The following is a 22338-nucleotide window of genomic DNA, read 5'->3' as shown; positions in this document are numbered from 1 at the left end:
ATGAGAATAGGCTTGTACCTGTGGCATATGTGTTTGTGTACTGGCACAAATGTTTGCTACCTACAACTACTCTCTATTTGTATTGTCACAGACAACTTTATATATTGGATTCATACTTTGTAAATGTTGTAGAAGTAGTGAGTAGCTGTTGAGTCCATTTCTTAGAAAAGCCTGTGATACAATATTTTGAAATATTTCATATTTATAATTCCATGGATTAATAATTCTTATAGTTTCTTTTTTACATGTAATGCCTCTCTTCTTTTTGTCTTGTGCTGAAAGGTGGCTCAGCTTAAAAGTCTTAATCTGTAAGGTTTGCTTTCTGTGAAGCAGTTTGTTTCACTTCTGGTGTGAGGTGCTTGTAAAGGATGTTCCCGTGGTTATGACAAGCAGAACCATTTTGTATGTAACCTTGTCTTGCACAAATGACTGGGTCACAAGAGAGTATAAGCTTATTTTCAAAAGTACAGCAAACAAGAACTGGGGATATTTGGTAACTGTTTTGTAATCTTTTTAGTTTCATAAGCCTTTCTTGACCGTCTTTAAGACTCGGTCACAAGCTTCTTTTAGTGTTTTAGGTGGATTTCACAGTTTAGTGAATCTCTTAATGCTCTCTTTGTCATAATGAAAAGAGCTAGAAATGTTTGAAGTGTTAGTTTGATGTAAATGGTTTCTGGTAACTTACGAAACCTCAGTTGTTTTAGTTGTCTTTCAATTTCCCTCTTAAACAGCATATTTAACATAACATGTATCTAACATAAATGACTTGTACTGTTACATAACTTGTCTTATCAGGAAGGTGGTATGGAATGAACTAGGTAGTTCTGCTGGTTACTATTCATAGAGAAACACTCAAAAGTCTGAACCCAAAATTCAGAACAACAAACTTGCATGTTGCCAGATGGTGAGACTTATCTATCCCAATAACTGTGGTTTTATACTCCCAGTTTAGGGATTTAGGGGTTTTTTTAACCTTTGCTAAGGTTGCAGTTTGACTCTTAAGTATTAACTTGCCATAACTGTAACAGAAAACTAATAAAATTGATGATGGCTTTTAGAAATGTTTACATGTTCTAGAATATTTGTATCTGATAATTTTAGAAACATTTTAATCTCATTCCACAATTTTGTACCTTTGATGAACCAAAACACTGTCCAAAGTCTATATGACTGATAATACTGATGTTGAAATTGTCCAATTTGACAGAACAAGTTTGGCTGATTTCCTGGGAAATCTCTGAATGCTCTTTTGTCAGTAACAGAAATGAAAACCGTGCAGCCAATTTATTCTATCTTTATACTGTTTGTCTCTAGTGTCAAAAACTGTTAACGCTTTTTTTCTTCCTCACCCCCACTCAGGGAGGCAATAATGCTGGGCACACAGTTGTTGTAGATGCTGTGGAGTACGACTTTCATCTTCTGCCAAGTGGGATCATCAATCCTAAAGTCACTGCATTCATTGGTAAGTGGGACATCTCTAAAAAACAGACAGTACTGTAGTTACAGACTTCTCACACATTAAAATAACAAAATGAATCTGAGGACATACAAGATCAGGACTCTTTTTCTTCAATTTTTCACAGACCTAGATTGTTACATGTCTTTGTAAGATTGCCCTTACCCATTTTCAAAGTTAGTATTACAGAAAGTTTTTTTTTCTTGGATAACTCACCTTTGTTCTTATCTATCCTACCAATGTAAACAGCCAACTGCCCAGTGTATCTTCGTTCTCCCATTCTCTTCTATTTTCTCTACCATTTCTTTCTTTTATTTTCAGAATAACCCTCTCTCTTTTAATCTTCAGCCCTGTTAAACACTTACTGGTACTTTTTCAACTCAACTTTTTCTCTCCCTTTTCCATTGAATTGTGAAATGAATGCTTAACTCCAAAAGACTTCCACATTCTAGAGTTCTTACTAAGAAGTCCTTTCAGGAAAGTACATTAGAAGGTTTAGGGCAGTGGCAGTACTAGGTGATGTCAGGGTCAATGATCTGTTTGCTTTGTGAAAAGGGATTTAGGCTATCTAGTCTGTTGTCCCTAAAAAACTACTTACCTCCTTACTGCTCTCCCTTCTTGGAATCCTGTTTTCAATTCTACATGGTTAGGTTTTTTTTCCTTTGGATTCCTTGGATGACCAACCTATTTAATAATGTGGTGTAGCCCATAGAATTTCCTTTTAAAAATGGAGGTAAACATAAAACAAATGTACACACCATTATAACTGTGTTTGTGCCCGAGTGCTGTTTCAGCACACAGGTTGGGTCTCTGGATCACTGTGCTGTGACTTAGCAACACTTCCATGCTGCTCCTTTGATACCTAGAGCTCCTGACCCTTACACAGTGTACTTCTCCAAGTCAGGATTCTGTTGCCATGCTCTCCCTGTCACTTCTTCTTGCATCTCATTGCTTTGAGCTTGCAGTCTTGCTTTTCAGCTTGGTATGTATGCCAAGAGCAAGTGGTCATTGACAGTTTGCTAAAAAGCAGCTGAAGAGCCTCTGTCGCAACTTACTTGATTCATAAACAGTCCAGCTGGTAGTGACTGTGTATTCTGTCAGCAGTAAATCTGTACTTGATGGGATTTGGTGGTTAATTGCTTCTTTTCAGCTGTTACATTGTGACTTGATAATTGGATAGTTATGGATGAACTTGTCCTGCCTAATACTTCGACAGAAATGGAACCAGTGGGCATGGAAATAGATTCCTGTTGATGATGGGAAGTTTGGGATGTTAACTGTTCCTGGTTTTGAGGGAACTTCTAGTCTATTTTGATGTTACTGTACTATGTTTCTTAAGATTATTGCTTGAAAACAGTAAAAATGGATGCCCATTTAATTGGTGTTCTTTGGTGGACTTGGTTAAATAGGAAAGCCCCCATCCTTCAATAATTCAGTAGTTAGGAGAGAAATTCTTACAAACCCTCTTGCCTGTATCTTCTGTCTTTTGGTCTTATTTGTTCTGAAGGTTTTTCTAGATTCTTTTAGGTATGCCTTGTGTATAAAATCTCTTTCAGGGGAAAGAAAGGCTTAGGATTCTGCTGAAAGAATATATATGTTCCAAAAAAATAGGGCAAGGGCAAAGTTATTGGAATATTGTAATAGAGTATTCCTGTTGTTCAGGAATGTATCATGAAGGTAATAGTGAAGAAGTCTTAAAATACTTTGTGTTTTGATGATTAGAATGCTTTTATCAGAGTGAAATTAGGTGATAGGCAAATAGTTTGGGATGGCAGATCACTTCTTCGGCTAGTTGCTCTACTGGTAACTTTGAATCTACTGAGTTTGGTATGGCTTTAAGGTGGTTCAGTTTTGCTGTGAGAATGCTCCTTCCTAGGCACTCAGTGATGCTGGTTAATTGTATGAAACTAGTAATCTTTTTCTGGGCAATGTGACAGCTGTAGAAAGGCAAGCTTGCTTTGACAGGGCTTTTTCCTCTTTTGTTTCTGTAATCTCTTGACAGTCCCATCACTGTGTACAGAATATTCTGTGTCTGTTTACAGCAGAAAAAGTGCCTGCAAGGATGCTAGTGTTTATAATGGTGATAGAAATGTGCCAAGCTTTTAGAAAACTATAGGGTTATTAAAATGAAGCACAAAGATGGAAGTTAACTTTAGATGTGAGAAAGAGGAAGTTGAAGATTCTGTTACTATTTGTACTGGTCTAAATTGAAAGTTTGTTGCATTTACTAGGAAGATTCAATGCAGGTGGGTAGAAATGCATGCTTTCGGAGCAGATCTGGCTTAGACAAATTCCTTAAGAATCAAAATTGTATTGAGTTAAACTTAAAATGCTCTGCACACAAAATATGGAGTGTCTTTGAACTCTTTGAAATATTTTTTTTCCCACACGCAACACAATTAAATTTTGTATAATTATTTTCTTCAGGAAATGGTGTTGTAATTCATTTGCCAGGACTCTTTGAAGAAGCTGAAAAAAACTTAAAGAAAGGAAAAGGTGAGAATTTGATGATATTACTTTTAAAATAATTTGTGTGACACTCCTCAAATGATTAGATGGAGTATGCCTTTGTAGAGGTTACATACAGTGTATTTTTCCGTAACTCCCTTTAGTTGTTGCTTTCTGACAGGAGTCTTGCCATAAGTGCCAAAGCCCTCATGGGAACGCAGATAAAAGGAATCTCTGTAGAGTTTCAGAATATAATCTAAATCAGAATTGTCTGCGGACATTTCTCTTTGCTTAAAAAAGTGAATTTAAGAAGTGAAATAGCTTTCTAAAAGTATGTTAACCTGTTCAAAGTCATTTTACCTCTTACAATATTGATGTACACTTTGATGACCCTGTTAATGTAAACAGGTGCTGTGGTAATCACTTCTTGATTCAGAACTCAGTTTTTGGGTACTTCATGTTATGTCTATAGCCATGCTTGGCAGCAGGCTGCTGTAAGTGGGCAAAATCAATGGTCTAGATTATTCAGAACCAAAAGAGCTACTAATTGTTTGTAAAAATTGAGGAGCCAGTAGCTTGAATTCTTCTTGAGAATAAGCCTGATTTTCTCAGCTTTATAGGTTGATGCCAAGTTTTAATTACTGAAATTATTTTTTCTTTTGCTCTGCAATGTGATTGCTCAGTCTTAAAATAGATTGACTGAAGACTAAGCATTAAAAGTATTTATACTTTATACATCAGAAGACAAAAATGCTATACAAAACATAATTTAAACTATTTCATTTTGCCTTTAAAGGACTGGAAGGCTGGGAAAAGAGACTAATAATTTCTGACAGGGCTCATATTGGTAAGTTCCTGTTTGTAGTTTGTTTTTTGTTGGGATTTTTTTTGGTTAATTTCTGCTTTATATGGATTTTCTGTGGCAGTAAAAGTGTGATAATTTTTAGCCATGTCTTTATATAGGTACTTCTCTTTGGATTAAGTCTCCTGGGTTGCTTTGATTGATAGTCCTAGGAAAAAACAGTTTCACTCAGAGCCCTCCCAGATTTATATTCTAGTGATTTTTAAAATCCAATTCCTTAAGCATCACCTAGGCAGGAAAGCAGGTTCACTTTCTAGCTCAGCTTAGAAGCACGGAGTAGTCAGAAAGCATTCAGACGAAGATTCATTTCCCCTTTTGGTGTAAAAGTGGTGTTGCTCACAGTAACATTTCTGCTGGGAAATCAGGTGACCGGATGTGACTTGAAACTAATGGTCTCCCTTCCAAGGAAATGCTTCCTAAAGGAGATTTTCTGGGAAGGACTCTGTAGGGATGAAGAGGATGGCTGTGCTCTTTGCAAGGAGCTCATCAATGAGCACTGAATCCAGCCTGTGCTTGAGACAGCACTGCAGTTCAAAGCCAGAAGAAAAATAATGTTGAGTCCAATACACCAACACAGCTCTAGAAACTCTTCCTGTACCACTCCTACTGCATCTTTATTATATAAATTCATCGTTTAGATCAGCTCTTTAGATATTACAGCATTATTGCTGCCTCTTGTAGTCATTTTCTGAAGATGCAAACTGTTTAGGACGTTATAAGATTAAAGCTTGTTAAATGGGGGGAAAATGGTTTTGCTTTTGGTTTTGCTTTCTTTCGTTTTGCTTTGTTTTGTTTCTTACACCAGTCTAGAATAGCTTAGTGAATGAACTTATTGACAGTTATTTCAGAGTAAATTTGTTTTTTCTTTGGAGTAACTAATGAGTTTGAAATAGTTGAGTAATTGTTTCTAAGTTACCAGTATGTTTACTGATTAGTAGAATCACTGTAGGTGAATTATTTGCAAATTGCTTGATTACTAGAAAAACTGTTCTGTGGTGATTATATTGCAATGGCAGTCCTGTGAATTTTTCATAATTAAACAGATTGTAAGCAAAAAGGACCAGTTGCTGACTGTCACTCATAATCATTCAACCACTTCACAAAAATGAGCTTTCATAATGCCTCTATTTAGAAAGTTTTGATGACAATTTGAAAATCTGTTACCATGATAAAAATGTCTTCTCTAAAATGGGTATTGATCTGTGAAAGATTAGTCTGTAACAAAAGGTCAGCCAAAGGTAGGTTCACACTGCTGGGCATAATGTAATTCTTTAAAAAGCAGGAATGCTTGGAAATGAACACAAAGGCAAATCAGTAAGGCAAACAGGAAAACCACTCTTGTTCTGGAGATACTAGCATATTTACTAAGTCAGTCTTTCCTGTGCAACTGTGTAGGTGGTTTTTAACTTTCAGGAAATAATACTTAAGAAAACCAGTTAAATGAATTCTGTTAGCTTATGAGGTGTGCACCAGCCCACCAATCTTGGTATTTGACATGAGTCCTGTAAGAATTTGGGGGTGTGAGGAGTGTGGGTGTGTTTTGAGTTTTGTTGTTCTATTTTGGTTTTTGGTTTTTTTTTTCTTATTATGGTAGACCAAGTATTGATACAAAGGAAACTTTGCATAATCTTCATCATTAATAACAATATAATGTGTAAAAACATAATCACGGCTTATGAAGTTGACTTCTGTTTACATAACAGACATTGGTGGGAGCTTTTGTACTTTTAAATATGTTTAAATTGATGTTGCCTAAAACGTAAAAATAAAATTGTTTAAGAAATCCATAGAATGGGTGAGAGTGTTAACTTTCAGGTCTCACCTAAATTTTAGGTGACTTTTTTTACTATATCCTATTTCCAGCAATTTTTTTTAAACTGCATTTTTTCTTCATTTATCCATATATTCTTTGGGGCCACTACAAAGCCAAAATGGCTTAGTTATTCTGTGGGGTGTGTATACTCACTCTGCAAATATTCTACAAAATAAGCACTTTTTAAAAACTCTCTGAAAAACCTTAGACCTCTTCCCTGTGAAAAAATGTAAATGAGAAGAAAAAACTCCTGTAATTTTATTTGTCTTTCTTCAGTGTGTATATTTATTTTCTACATTGGTAAACAGGCTTAGAGTTGGTTTGAAGAAATCATTGCTGATATAATAATTTGTTCCACACAAGTTTCCAATTTAAGTTATTTTATTTTATTAGTGTTTGATTTCCACCAAGCTGCTGATGGCATCCAAGAGCAACAGAGGCAAGAACAAGCAGGAAAGAAGTAGGTAGTTTTATTTTGTCAAACGTGGGATGACTTAGTACAAACAGGACTCAATACATTGAATCTGTTTTTCTTTGTCAGTGGGTTAAAAAAAATTACCCATGTAACTCTTGAATGTGGACTCTGCAGGGATTATTTTTTACACTTTATCTTCCAGTGAAAGATTATATGGTTAATTAAAGAACTCTGTCTTTATATTTTGCCTTATAAAAAGATTTCTAGTTGTTGCATTTGCTAGTTTCTGCTTTCTAGTATTTTGCTTGTTTCTGTAAAAATATTTCTCTTTATGAATATTGAAGGACCCCTTTGGCATCTCCCAATAACTGAAAGTCAGAGGTGCATGCAGATATTCACATTGTCTTCTGCAGAACTCTACTGACCTTCTGAAGCTTTCAAAACTTTAGAAATTTCTTGCTATGTTTTTTAACTTGTGCTTTCCAAGTAGCTCACTAGTTCTTGGAGATGGGGAAAAAGCTGACAGAATTAACAGTGACCTGTCTACATCTGGGAAGCAGTTTAGTGCTATAGACTTCTCAGATAAAAGTAAACTTAGAAGGACTTCCAAAAAGAGAAGATTATGTGGATGGAAAGTAATTCAGACATATTATCTGAAAAATGTTTCATCCATGATAATCAGCTTTCAGAGAATGTCTGATTTGGGTGTATCTTGCTTCATACAGGTTGCCATTGAGTGATGATTTGTCAATGATATTTACAAGGAGTCATTTTCACACTTGACTGCACTTGTATAAACAGAGATATTCTGACTCTAGGTTGCACCCTGAAAGTACCTTTTGTTTTAAATGCTTTAAACAAGGTTAAATGATCACAATTAACTGCATTTCATTTTCTGCTAAGGATGGAATGGCTTTAAAGAAAAAACCTTTATGTCAGTAACTCTGTATTATTATCTTTTCAAAGTCTGGGAACTACCAAAAAAGGAATTGGTCCAGTATATTCTTCGAAGGCAGCTCGAAGTGGACTCAGAATGTGTGATCTTGTTTCTGATTTTGATGACTTTTCTGAGAGGTAATTACTGTACATAGTTGTAAGTGTAGTTTTCAGTTTCTGGAAAGTACCCTGTGTAAGCAATTACATCTGGTTCCTGTTATTTTTCTTAATTAAAAGTTATTTTAAAATAAAAAAAAAATTATTATACAGTCATGATTATTGTCATAATTCATTGTTTGAAATTGTTAAATTACCAAATAACTGAAGATATGCAACCAGTAAAAAGGGTTGGTGGGGAGTTGAGGAGGAAAACAAACAGAAACCTCAGTGAAGCATTTTTGCCTTTCAGGTTCAAAGTGTTAGCCAATCAGTACAAAGCAATATATCCTACCTTAAAGATAGATATTGAAGGGGAGTTGGAAAAGCTGAAGGTAAGCCTGCTTCTGCTTCGATTATCTAATCACCATGTGCAGTTACTGCTATACAGATCCCTTGGTGTGACTGATGCTTGTGCTTGTCTGCTGATATCCTTAAGGACACTCTTGGCCTGTTTTGCGCAACATTTCAAAACTTGCTTTCAAGAGAGATGCTGTGAATTTTAAGAAAAAGGCTTGTATGGGGCGATTTCTTCTTGACTTACTTGATTAAACAGTCTAGGAGAAAAACCAGGATTGTAGTTGGGGAAGTGTGTTTCATTGTAAAGCAGAATGTCCTTGTCTGAGGAAGTTAAGAACTGAAGCAAATAGTTTTTCTAAGTAATAAGCCTTAAAAAAAAATACTGTCTATCAACATTGAAAGATGGAAATTGATGGCAGCAGAACTAATGAAGCCTGATTGCCAGCAAACTGGTCTTGTGGTTAATTATTCTGATTTGATGTTTTCCCTGCGATTGGGACAGTTGAGAGTTTCCTCACTGGTATTAGGTTTTATTTGCACAGCATCCAAGTTATCTGAAAATCTTGTGAGGTGTCTTGTCATTCTATCCAACCTTTTTGTTCATGCTTTTTATAGAAACTTACCTGTATGAGAATTTTTTTTAACCCTTTAAATGGCAACCAAATGTGACATTGTTTAAAACCACTGAGGTGTGTGGGGAGCAGCAAGAAGATGCACAATTACATGATAATTCTTTAAGAAAGTCAGGCCAAAGAAGTCACCCTTCCTCTACCTTTAATTTTTACAGCTCTAGAACAGACTATATGGGCGTTCTTAACACTTGTATTTGTTTTGCTTTAAATAAGGCACATGTTGAGTTGTAGTATTTTTATTAATATGTAGGTCTAGAAACCAGTTATGGTTGATTGGTTCATAATGCTTTATAGTTAATCTGATTCGGGATTACAGAATATCTCAAACTCCTTGTTAAGGTGGAAACACAACATGTATTTGTAGCTTGAGGAAAATTACTTGTCTTATGCCAATGCACTTGATGCCATTCTGACAGACAAAGTGTTACATTTCAGGTGGAGTAAATTGTTAAAATGTGAACTTCCATGTGTCCTCACAGAGGAGAAAGGCTGTGTACCCAGTGATAATCTGAACATTATTGGCTTCTTATATTCAGCTACTCAATGGCATTCAGGCCATTTTTATTTAAAAATTAGAGTTCACAATTGTGTGTATTTGTTAGGTTCAAATGGCCAGAAGTGGAACTCCCTGCATGCTGTGCTGATTTTGGGGGAGATTTTGAACACTTGGAAATGAAAGACCAAATAGAGTACTGTGATAATACTCATGCTTGAATATTTCTAAAGCATTCCAGAAGTTAGAATTTTTAATTTTGTCCTCATCCTTCCCCTCTTTTTTCTTTCCTCCTAGGAAGAGTGTACATATGTTGTGTAAATCTTGAGTTTCACATTCTTCCTCCCTTTGTTCACCTTATGGCATATTTAACATTTCTTTATTTGCTTTTCCTCTTTGAAAGGAATATGACCATTGTTATGAGGGAACAATAGCAATTCTACTCTGGCTGCCTTTATCATAATGAAATTATACTATACAATAGTCTTTTGTGTTATTCAGGGCTACATGGAAAAAGTAAAACCAATGGTAAGGGATGGTGTTTATTTCATGTATGAGGCTTTACATGGACCACCAAAGAAGATCTTAGTTGAAGGTGCAAATGCAGCACTGCTGGACATAGATTTTGGTAGGTATGGTCTTTTTGAGACACACATTGATATACACTTGTGTTGTGAAAAAGGAACATTAAATATAAACTTTTCTGTGATAAGCTGTTGTCACAGCAGAAGTGGTTTCTGTTTTGGAAGAACAGCACTCTCTATGACTAGCAAATAATACAGGGGTGGGTGAGTGGGTGTGTTAATTAAATTATTTCTCCCAAGAGTGGTAATTTGAACGACAGCTCTTAGATTGTAGCTATTACTTCAGCATCTCTGAATTTTAAATGAAACAACTTAAAGTTTTTACATCTGTGGAAATCACTTGAGAATAAAAATTGAGAGGTTTGAGAGGCAAAGCGTATATGCAAAATACTTCTTGACTTTCAAAAATTCAGTTTCCTTTTTTTTTTTTTAAGTCTTTATATACCACTCCGTTTTCCACTGTTTCACATTGTTGGGAAAGGTGTTGGTAATCTGGATTGCTAATGAGGCACGACTGGAAAGATTATCCCAATCTATTTGATATTCGAAATTATGCAGTTTTTCTTAAAACATTGTAAGTTTTCTAATAAATTAGAAGATTCTAGGTGTTAGAAGCAGCTTCTATTTTATGAGATGGTTGGTTGGTTATTATGTTGTAAGGACAAGATAATCTGTGATCTCTGTGTAAGCATGAGCAGCCTGTGTGATTGGCTTCTGCATTTTGTCGCATTTTTCTTCAATCTCACCTTGTAATGGCATCATTTTTATTGTTAGGAAGATGTTAACACCTGGATTTGAAGCCTGCTGTCAAACAATTATGAAACTGGCATGCATTCAGCTTTCAACCAATACAAGTTCTGGTATTGGGCATTTTCAAACCTACTCAGTTTGAATGCCTCTTGTAAGAGTAAGATAAGTCATAGGTTAGTCACTGTAAGTACAAACACCTAAAGTTAACTTCCTCATGATAATCTGAATATAAGAAGACACATCCTTTTTTGTCATGACAAAAATAGGAAGCGGAAAGAAGTCTGAATTCAGATATGCTTGTCACAGGGAAATCTTTGATGCAAAACACAGACATTTGCAAAAAGGTCTATCTAGGGGGTTGTTTTCTTGTAAATTTCTTGTATTTTGGATTTCATGCAAGTAGAAGGTGTAGGCAGTCTGAAACATATCAGGTACGTCTATAATACATAGAGTTGCTCAGTTTAGTTAGATTTTTTTCCTGCCTCTGCTATGAGACCCAAACACATGAGAAAATCTGCTCTCCCTAGGTACATACCAACAGATTGGAGACTTGTGTCAACAACAGACAAGCCCTAGTCAAAAGGTTTAGCATTGCCAATTTGATTGTTAAGCATTCTGAATGTGGATGTCGTCTGTGCTTTGTTCATAGAAGTCTTAATATTGAAGTGAATTTTGTGAATATGTGTCTCTTGGTTGTGAGAATAGTAAATCCCCAGGCTTGCAGTCCATCTCACTTTCCTGGAGTCTGTAATGAAGCTCACATGTGCATTTGTCTGGGAATGGGGGAACGGGTGTGGGGATGTGTGATCTTCTGTGTTCTTAAACAGAGTAATGATAAAGCAATGCAAATATATCAGGCTGGGAGGTGAAAGTGAGTAAGAGCTGTTCGTTGACTTTGGTTTTGACATCCACTAGCTATATTCCCCTGTCAGTACTAGGAAAAGCTTTGCTATTTTGTTCTAAGATTAAAAACTAATTAATGCTTGCAAACTGCTGTTAGATATCACCTGTAAGCCGGGGTGTTTCTCTGGAGTGATTTGATACACCTGAAGCTAGTCTGTGAAAGCTCACTGATCAGTCTCTGAAGGGTTTTTGACTTTGTAAAGATGTCTGTATTGCTGGAAGAACTGTATTGCTTTTAGTTCCTTTCGTCTTGGTTGTTCCTCACTTACCTATCTCTGATCCATATCAAATGGCATACAAAAAAGTCTGACACAGCAGGTAGTGGTTTCCTGCTTATGTGCAGTTACAGTGAGGCTGTTCACAATTCAGCTGAGGACTGACATGCTCAGTTTCATTTCCCACTACTTAATTTAAATAAGGTATAAGCCTACATATTTTGAGATGTTTAACTCTTTTATTTGCAGTCCAGACTGCATTTTAAATGACAGCCGAATATTTCACTAGAGATAAACTTCTACCTCTAGACTATATTCAGGAGTCCTTTTTTTTAATTATCTTTTTTCATTCGGTTATGTAAACAAAGTTGTTGTTTCCAGAATTCTGCATTTCATTGCAGTTTATTATCCTTAAAATGTGCTGATCAGTTTATAGAGTTTGTATTTTATTTTTCCTTCAAAAATTGAAAACAGTAAACCTCTATTCTCTAACCTTTTAATACTGTTTTCCTTCAAATTTTTGCGTTGTTCAATGAGTGAGTATATTTAATGTAAGAAAGCAAGGCATATTTTTTACCTGTATAATCATTCAGAATTGTTATATAGTCCATTTTTACCAGTTGGCGTTAAGTAGTGAAATTTCTACCTTTTCCAGTGAACATGGATCAGACAATGAACATCCAAAACTTAGAACTCAGGAAATACGTTCTTGACTGTAAAATACATTTATTCTGTGTTCTGGTTTTGAGTGTTGTGAAATCTAGGTAAGTGCAGTGCAAGTACTATTTCTCACCAGGTTAGACTTTTTTGAAAAAAAAACAGTTCAAACCCAGTGTTTTAATAACTTTCTAAACTCAGTATTTTGGTTTTTAATAGGTACATACCCTTTTGTGACTTCATCAAACTGCACAGTTGGAGGTGTGTGCACAGGTCTGGGCATGCCGCCGCAGAACGTCGGGGAAGTGTACGGGGTTGTGAAGGCCTACACAACCAGGGTTGGAATTGGTGCCTTTCCTACAGAGCAGGATAATGTGAGTATTACAGCCTCACGTGTGACCTGCTGGGAGAAATAACCTGGTGTGTCTTGTCTGTCTTTTATTAAGTCTGTGTTAACAATGGTTAAGTGCAAGTACTTAGGTCACAATGTGTTTGGATGTCTCAATCCTCTGATTCTAAATTGAACTTACAGGACTGTCAAATGTGAGTGTAATTTTCTTGGATGTTTCTATGGAATTGAAGGTTAGAGCAGGAGCAAATTTTGAGAAGTTGGCCTAAAAATCGTTCTCTTGAATTAGAAAGAACATTTTGTATTGCTGTCTTCACCCAAATGGACAGCATTGTGAAAAACTGGGGGAAGGACTCCTAAGGTAATTTACAATACATTATAAAACGTTAAGTAAACACCTGTGTTATGTGTTGCAAATCAAAAGAAACGCACAAGCTCATGTATCTTACTCTTTGTTAGGAAATTGGAGAATTGCTGCAACAGAGAGGCAAAGAGTTCGGAGTTACCACTGGTAGGAAGAGAAGATGTGGCTGGCTGGACCTTGTCTCACTCCGATACGTCTACATGATTAATGGATTTACTGCGTGAGTTGTTTGCTGAGCTTTGCTGGCAACTTGACAGAAAATCATGAAATGCTGCAGATTACTGTAAACTGCACATATACTCATTAGTAACATTTGCACTGTTAATATTGATCTGTTGGTTAATCATTTTGGTATGATGATAAATTAGCTGTTCTTCATTTTTCCTATCATTAAATATTTCTACATTTGACATTTTCATACATGTAGATTTTTCTCTCCTTCCTTTATGGAGACTTCTTTTCTTAGTTTGTCTTCAAAATAAGATAGATGGGAACCCATTAGTATCTTCATTAGTAAGTGCAAATATTAAAAACATGGATATGTCTTTGGGATGTTAATCAAAATGATAGATAACTGCCTGAAAGAAACTGGTATGACATTTCTAGCGGATCAAATAGTGTAAATACATATTTTATTTAAATACTTCTGTTTTTCATGTTCTTTGTGGGTTTTGTTTTAAATAAGATGCAGCCAGATATTAATAGAACCAGTGTTGGATTATTTTTCTGCCTTCACTGTAGGACAGGAACATGTGGCAGAGGACAGGAACAGACACCAACAGGCATCATGCAATGAAATGGTCGTCTTAACTGGCTATACCTTAAATGGTTAGGTATCTTGGCAGCACACTTACCAATTAAAATTATAACAGTTAAATCCATAGATAAACGTATTCAATTGGAGAATACCTGTTTTTTTATTTTTTGGGAAATTTTTATGTTGTATTAGATCGAAGGATGCAACAAAAGCTGTGTTTAATCCTTTTTTCTTGCTGTCATCTTGTTTCAGTTGTTCTTTGTTTTTTAGTTTGGGGTGTTTTTTTAAGTCAGACCAGATAACAGATTAGTGCCATATGAGATATTTTTCTAAAGAAATAAAATAAAGTGCAAGAATACATTTTGTTTGATTCTTTGTTGTTGGGGTTTTTGTTTTTGGTTGGTTTTTTTGTTTGTTTGTTTTTTGTTTTTTTTAACAATATGATAAGATTCAAGAGTTGCTGGTCTTGTTTAACCAGAGTAATGTTTCTTCATAGATTGGCACTTACCAAATTGGATATCTTGGATGTATTTCCAGAAATTAAAATCGGTGTTGCATACAAACTAGATGGTGAAATCATACCTCATTTTCCTGGTAAGACTGCTTATTTAAAAATTTTAGATTTTGGTGAAATGTAATGTGGTACTTTTAAATGCATTTGACTTCTACTTGTATAACTTACTAGAGAAGTATTTTGCTTCAGCATCAAGCCATTAATGTCTTGCAGATGCATCAGATGTATCTTTTACCACACCAGTATCCACACCCTAAAGAAACTGTACCAAATACTAGGTTTTGTCTACTAGAAAGATTTAAAGAGCTATATAAAGCTTGTGAAACATAAATGTTGCCACTACTTGTCTCTTTTATTTTACACAGCCTGCATCATCTTCAAGTTAAATTGGAAACTTGTTTCATACTCCAAACTCTATTGTCTTATTCCCACTTCTCTATTGATGCCCATTTTTAGCAGGTCAGATCATTTAAACATGCAGTGAACCCCATGAGAGAACTGGTCCTGTTGAAAAGTCAAGTTTTTCTTTCCCTCCATTACTTTTCTAACAGTTTACTTCCCTTTAATGATTTACAGAGCAACCAAAAACCCACAAAAGCTACACAGTGTAAAAGAGGGACAAGGGGTGGGACCATAAATGAATAAGTAGTTTAGGTGAAAGCAAGACTATTTTCTAATGCGTGACCAATGTACATCTGCTTAGCATGATAGAAACTGTAGTTCTTGAGGAGGACAGTGGTCATTTTTACTTGAAGAGGTTACCTGCATGTTAAAATATTCAAATATCACAAACCCGTGTTTTTATAGATAATGCATATTGTTCAGTTTGTGGTAGTTAGACATACTCCAGAAAAAAAGGAAGAACATAAAACAGTACTAGCAATTGGGCTTTTTGATTTTCATAATGTGCACATAGATGCCCATTTTCATTCTTTATTGGTACCTGAGGGTTAGAGGCTGGTAACAGGTGATTTTCATGTGATATCATCATCATCATCAGAGCACTTCTTCTGGGTAAGGAGATCAACTGTAATACTTGGGTACAATCGCAGCAGGATTTATGTAGTACAAAGGTGTAATTATGTATGAAGGAATAAGTGATGATCTGCCACTAGTCCTTGAAAATAGCACATACCTATTAAGAGTAATTCATAAGGAATTTTAAAAAATCTTTAGTTTCTCCATGTGCTTGTGGGAGTTCTCTAACTGATTTGCTGTTCAGGATCTTCAAACAGAAGTGCCAGTTCCATTCTGAAGGTGTGCTAAATGACTTTGATACAGGAAATTTAGTATTCATCTTGCACCAAACCAGGGAATGCTCTTCCCTTTTTAAGACAGCTATTACCTGATACTCATACTAAAACATTAAGGACATTTGTGTTTACTTGAAATGGCCATTGAACATAAATGCATGTTTGAATTGAGAACTACTCAGTAAATGGTTTTCCTGTAGCCAGTTGTATGACCTTGTGCTCAAGCCAGGAAAACCTTTTCTGACAGTCCATCCTTAAAGATGCTATAAGCAAGTGGCCACATTATACAGTATTAAGATGTCAGTAATTTGTGTTTGCTTTTTTTTTTTTTTTCATGCATTGTGTGTCTCGGGGCCAGAATCTTGTTAGATACAACTCTTGAGGGAGCAGACTTTGTTCCCTGTATACTCCTAGGTAACAGCTGACCTTTGGTCATAGCAGCACAATGTGGCTCACCTGCCTATCTATATTTTTCTTTACTGTATGAACAATTAAGAACTCTGGTGGAACTTTAGTGGAAGCTGTTGACATACTGTCTTCCTCAAAGCATCAGGAAGGACTTTGAGCTGAACTTCTGGTAAGCTGGAAGATGCTGTCTCTCACAGTGCCTCTGTGTTCCACACCTGTCTTTGCTATACTCCTCAACATTTGGCAGCATTTTCAGCACACATGCTGCAGGTTACCCCTGCCTCTGGCATAAAAAACAAAAGGTAACTTTATTCTCACTTTGTGTTTTGCAGACCATTAGACTATTTCTGATGTCTACATTTCTGCATGCTGTGTGCTTGTATAATTTTTTTTTCAAACATGCCACTGACATTTGAATTTAATTTAGAAGAAAACTAGGCTGGAAGCTCTCCCTGGCAGGCTTTTTCTTTCTCTCTCCCCTTCCTACCCTCCCACTCTCTTGGAGATGTTCATGATTTACCCTTCTTGTGAAATGACTGTCTCTAAATTAGACACTGTACCCTCCATCTTAGGAAAAGCGTGTACCATGTTTCAGATATTGTTCCTTTTTCCACCTGGATCAGCGAATCATACAAGTGTCACTCAGGGCTTTTTTTGCTTAGCTTTCTGTGTGCATTTCATAATTGCCTCTTAAGCAAGAACCTGAATTGTCTTGTAAGTTTACAGCTGGCTTCAGTTGGTGTTACTGAGGCTGTAGTCTTTTGCTGGCCAGTGACAGGAGTTTATGGAAGACACAGCTTCCTGCTAGCTTGGAGACAATCAGTTTAAAAAGACTGTGAAAGCTACGGTCTAGTTCTCTAATGCCTCCTGTCCATGTTCAGTCATCAGTTGATTTCAGCACAAAGAGATAAAACCTCTAGCTCAGGAGACTTTGGAAACACAGATGCTTAGGAAATTGGGAGATTATTTTGGACAAGCTTTACTTTCATGCTTGTTTGGTTGGTTTTTTTCCTTGCACTTTTTCCCTGGGCATTCACTGTTGATTAAAGAGCTGGCACACTATTATGGATGCACCTTTGGTCTGACCTACGTGACTATTTTCATATTCAGTTTCTGGAAATTGCTGGAGCATCTTTCTCTTACCGAGGTTCCAAGATCCCAAATCTGAGATTTTTTTCTGAGTTGAAAGTAGCGTCACATCATTCTTCAAATTATTATATCATTTGTTCTGTCTGTTCTATAGTTAAGCTGTTGAGGAATTTTCTAGAAACCCTAAAAGATAAACCCCCTCAGTGAAAAGCTGAGAGAAATCTGGATGGTGACTAGCTGTGATGCTGCACTGAGCTCGGTTTGTGGCTTGTCTTTACCATGTATCATATCACACCTGTTGGAACAAAATTAAGGAATCATTTGAAACATCAAACAATGCATCCCTTCTTTTTCTTCTCTTAGGGGGAAATAAGGACTTAAACTAATACAGGCTAATGGAAAATTGTAGTCTGTGGACTGTTAAATACCAAATACTTTCATCTGTCTCCCTCTAACCTCATCAGAGAGGCTTCGAAGGAAAAACGCCTGTGGACATCCAAGATGAGGTGTTCATTTGTTTTCCCTCTTCAGAAAGAGGGAGGCTAGCAGCCATCTGCACTGCTGGGAGATCAGTTTGTGGTTTTGCACTTTGAGTGTGTCTGTTGTGTTGTACAGATCACCTGGACAGCAGACAGCACCTTGGTTGTTACTGTTGACAATAAAGTGCTTATCCTTGGCTTCTACAACCAAACATTCTTAATATGCCTGTCTGTTCTTATCGCCATTAGTATTGGTTCAGGATTTCCTTAACCTAGGAACACCTTGTTCCAAAATTTTGCACATTTGTTTGCTGTTAGAGACTTTGAGGACAACAGAGCAGTCTTCTTCCAGCCTTTCTCAAAATACCTAGTCCATTAAGGCTGTCCTTACAGCACTGCTGCTGCTGAGCTGTTGCCTGCATTAGGACAAATTGTTTAATGTGCTGGGCTTGAGTTTGTTGGCTACACAAATGCTGGAGGGGATCAGCATGTGGTTTTGTATTTGCACCTCTCCAGTGCCCCTTGCACCTCAAACCTTTTTCCAGGCTGGCTAGCTGTCCTGGTAGGAGTGACTTGAACTGAGACACATAACATTGATTACTACAGAACATTAATTACTATGCCCTCTTCATGAAGGCAAGAAGGAATGCTTGACTCTTCCCATTTTTTTATCAATGTGTTTTGATCATTTTCAGACTTAAGCCTTTTGTTTTGCTACCCTGTGTTATTCCAAGATTTAATGTTCAGATAATTACTGGAGTGATTCAGTTCCGGAACAGTATGCCTAGCATGTTTTTCAGTAGTAGAAATCATCACAGGATTCATAGTTAAAGGACAACATTGTAGCAAGTTACTTAATGAAGGACAAAATATTGCTTCTGTTCTGAGAAGAAGTGGGAACAGTTACTGTGGGACTTCACACTGGTTGATAAATTCATTGCAGAGTTTTGGGGCAAAAGGTCTGTGGGCATCAGAAGTCTGTTAAGTCTTAACTGCATCTTTGGCTATGTTCAGTAAAGGTACACTCCTGTACCATTTTAAAATATGTTTTAGTTGTGTGATACTTACAAGCTGGTTCTTAACTTTGCTTTCACAATTCCCTCATGAAGATGGATTTGGTTTTCAACATTCATTCAGAAAAAAATAAAAAAAATAACATTTTGGGAATTATTTTCCTGAAAAGTTGTTTTCTGAACTGAAAAGATTGTGGTTTCAGCAAATACATGCATGTGACTGAGCACTGGAATTCCTAGAGTCTGAGTCCTGATAATTACTGTATTTTTTTTCCCCCTATGCTTATATTAACAAAATCCTTGACACTTTAGCGGCTGCGGTGCTTGGATTATCTTACAAGCAAACTTCTTTGTGTGAGGAAAGAATAAAAACTTTACCATTAGTGTTTCATAGTAGAGAATACACAGCATCCATGGACATAAAATTTTTGTTTCTTTGCTTCTCAGCCAACCACGAAGTCTTAAACAAAGTAGAGGTTCAGTATGAGACACTCCCAGGATGGGTTACAGACATATCAAATGCCAGGACGTTTGATGAGCTGCCTGTAAATGCACAGAATTATGTTCGTTTTATAGAAATGGAGTTGGGTGTTCCTGGTAAGTAGAACAGATTTTCTTCGTGTTGTCTGGGTTATTCCTGCTTTGTGAAACCTGTTTGGTATTTTGTATTAATGAACACACAAAATACTGAAAACTAGTTTCTAACTGTGCTTATTGTGATCTACCTGGTGCCACTGGTGATGATGGTATTATGACTTTTTATTTAGTTGTTGAACTCAAAATTTTCAGAAGTTTTAATATGCATTCCTTCTTTGGCTTTTACTATAGTTCTTCAATTAAGTTTTTTTTTTCATTACTTGCTCAAAAGTCTTTTAGACTGGTTATAATCAGGGTTTAATTTTGCTACAATATGACCATCATAAAGTCAGTGGGTCTATGGGTTATTAATTAGTATGATGAATTATTTATGAGAATAAGAGGTCCTGAACTGATGCATTTCTGTATGCTCCGTAATAAAGGTGATCCTGTGGTTCCATCCAAAGCTGGGAGACAGGAGATGATGCAAATTTTTACTTTTCTGATAGTTTCTGTCTTTTATTTCATAATCTGTACAAGTGATTAATTTATTATGGCAGTTTCAAGAATACCTGCTTTTTGAAGTTATCAGTGTATTCTTTGAGAACAATAGATAAAGTCATCATTTCTTAATGTGTGAATAGTATATGCTGTGTTTTTCTTCAAAATGTGGTGCTTAAGATGAGTTTGTATCTTATCTTAAGATACAATCCACTCTTGCTTTGTATTACTTACAATAGAAGTTTGCTTTTCTCTCCTGCAGTTAAATGGATTGGAGTAGGGAAATCCAGGGAATCAATGATCCAGCTGTTTTAAAGATTTCAGATGCATGGAAGAAAGCACACTCCTCAAAAGACTGCTCATTCTTAAATGCATTAGTAGCCCGCAAAGCAAAGATGTTGGAAAGATAGATTTTTGCATGGGAAGAAATGCTAGAGTTGATACCCCCAGATCAATTGCTACTCCTGAAAGAGACTCTTAACATGAACCTGTATCAATTCCTGTTCAACTGCAATTACCAGGACACTTGTCATTGTTGTTCAAGGTGCCATCAGATTTTTTTTCTTTACCTAATATTTACTTCATAATGTAATTCCTGTTTGAAAATCTAAGGTAGCATTGCTTTCATGACTGTCTTTGTTATCCTCTCTCTGCTTTTGGCGGTGTTACTTCCCTGAAATTTTAGACAGTAAAAATAATGCAGTTTTGCACAGATAGTTTTACATCCTCATTATTTGTATTCCTAAAGCTGTTGTATTCGTAATGACTGCTCTTGTGAGTGATTAAAGAGGGGGAGTCTGATTTTATAATGCTATAAATGCTGTCTAAATTATTGTGTGATCTCTTTTTTAAAAGAAGATGTGATGCCAAGTTGTTATGAATGTCCAGGTTTTTTTAGCTGTATAACACAGGAAACTTACTCTTTGTAACTCACAGAGGATACTCAAGTGTTTACCAGGAAGTGTGCCCACAAAGTTAGAAAACTGATATTGTAAAAATTTCATTTGCAGTTATTAAAGAACCATTCTGATTTTGAGTTAAATGTTTTATAATGTTACTCTTTCTTTTCATAGCATTTAAAAAACTCTCTGCTTCTCTGCTTCCAAGGCGCATATCTGAAACTGTTCCCCTAATTAAATGGGGTTATATTTGTATTTTGTGAGAAATCTAACATTTTGATGCTGTTTTAAATCCTCTCTTCAGAGTCAATTGAAATCCTTCTCTGGAGGATTGCCAAAGTGCAGACCCTTCTGTATTTAAAAGTTGGAGATGCTTTGGAAATAACATTTAATGTATTCCCATGTATTTGCTTTGGGTGTGGGGTAAATAACAAGCGTTTGCCTCAAGACATCTGAAATATTTTGGATTATTGTTGGGAAATGTGGAAATGTTCTAGAACTATTTAAATTTATAACTAATATTATCTATTCCAAAGAATCTTATTTCTTTTTGCAACAACCCAGTAATTACATTTTCCCTTTCCAGATTGCTGAGAATGACTGTTTTTATACACTGTGCTAAGGTATTTGTGTGTTTCCTTTTCACTTCGAATAAAACTTACTTTTTTCCCTAAATCCCAGTTTGTATCAGGGTGGGGCAACAGTTTTAGATTTAGTTTAGTAGATTTTGGCTGCATGTAAAAATATATGAATGAATATAAGAAACTTCTAATGGAAAATAAAAGATACGAGGCCTTTTTGTTTGTCTTGAGTAACCACATCTCACCTGAAATTGAATAATTTGTTAGACTGTGCTGCTGCTGAAGTGGTTAACACAATTTTTTATTCTGAATTGACACAAAATAAAATTACTTATCCTAAGAGGAGAGACAGGAGGGTTGAAGGATAAAATTACTGATTTTTAAGGAGCACTTTCTATTGAATTGCTTGCATATGACAGAGCAGCTACTGGGGTCTGTATTTTACTTGTGAAATATAAGGAAAGAAGTGGATACCACAGAATGCTGGAAAATTGGCAAATACAGTGAGAAACCTTTCTATGAGCATTGCATGTAAAGATCATTCTCATCAGCATTAAAAAGCAAACAACGTCTTTTTTTTTTTCTTTTTTTTTTCTTTTTTTTTTTCTTTTCTTTTTTTTTTTTTCTTTTCTGGAGAGGACGAAGATCTAGTTTTGCTGTCAGCCTTCAGTCCAGGACAGATCCATACCATCCCTCCCTAGCTAAAGGACATCTTGAATTGAAAATATTTTCCTAGTTCCCAGATGGAGAAAAGGAGGGCTAGAACTGTGTGAAACATAAATTCCAGTGTTTGTTTAGGAGAGAAAAAAGTTACTTTTTTCTGGGCAGTAGAGAGAATTGATGTTGCAATGTGAACAATAGGTAATAATTACTAAGTATTCTTGTTGCCCTGTAGCTGTAGGAGGCACCAAGGTGATCTGTGCTGTCAGTGAAAC

The 22338-nt window shown here is 36.0% G+C and overlaps 1 protein-coding gene across 1 annotated transcript in view; it reads left to right on the top strand.

Annotated features, from left to right (window-relative positions):
- The window catches only part of ADSS2 (adenylosuccinate synthase 2), a 34182-nt gene extending 13217 nt beyond the window's left edge, over positions 1-20965 (top strand). Inside the window, exons 2-13 of the mRNA XM_033055381.1 lie at positions 1360-1462; positions 3884-3952; positions 4701-4751; positions 6973-7039; positions 7961-8068; positions 8340-8421; positions 10013-10139; positions 12840-12994; positions 13429-13553; positions 14587-14684; positions 19294-19443; positions 20186-20965. Of these exons, the coding sequence (XP_032911272.1) occupies positions 1360-1462; positions 3884-3952; positions 4701-4751; positions 6973-7039; positions 7961-8068; positions 8340-8421; positions 10013-10139; positions 12840-12994; positions 13429-13553; positions 14587-14684; positions 19294-19443; positions 20186-20238 (1188 nt within the window). The 3' untranslated portion in view covers positions 20239-20965. The remainder of the gene's footprint in view (positions 1-1359; positions 1463-3883; positions 3953-4700; positions 4752-6972; positions 7040-7960; positions 8069-8339; positions 8422-10012; positions 10140-12839; positions 12995-13428; positions 13554-14586; positions 14685-19293; positions 19444-20185) is intronic.
- Positions 20966-22338: the final 1373 nt, after the last annotated feature.

Source organism: Catharus ustulatus, chromosome 3 (assembly GCF_009819885.2).
Source record: "Catharus ustulatus isolate bCatUst1 chromosome 3, bCatUst1.pri.v2, whole genome shotgun sequence".
In the NCBI taxonomy this organism is placed as follows: domain Eukaryota; kingdom Metazoa; phylum Chordata; class Aves; order Passeriformes; family Turdidae; genus Catharus; species Catharus ustulatus.
Note: the sequence above shows the minus strand (reverse complement) of the source record. Positions and strands in the feature narration are given on the sequence as shown.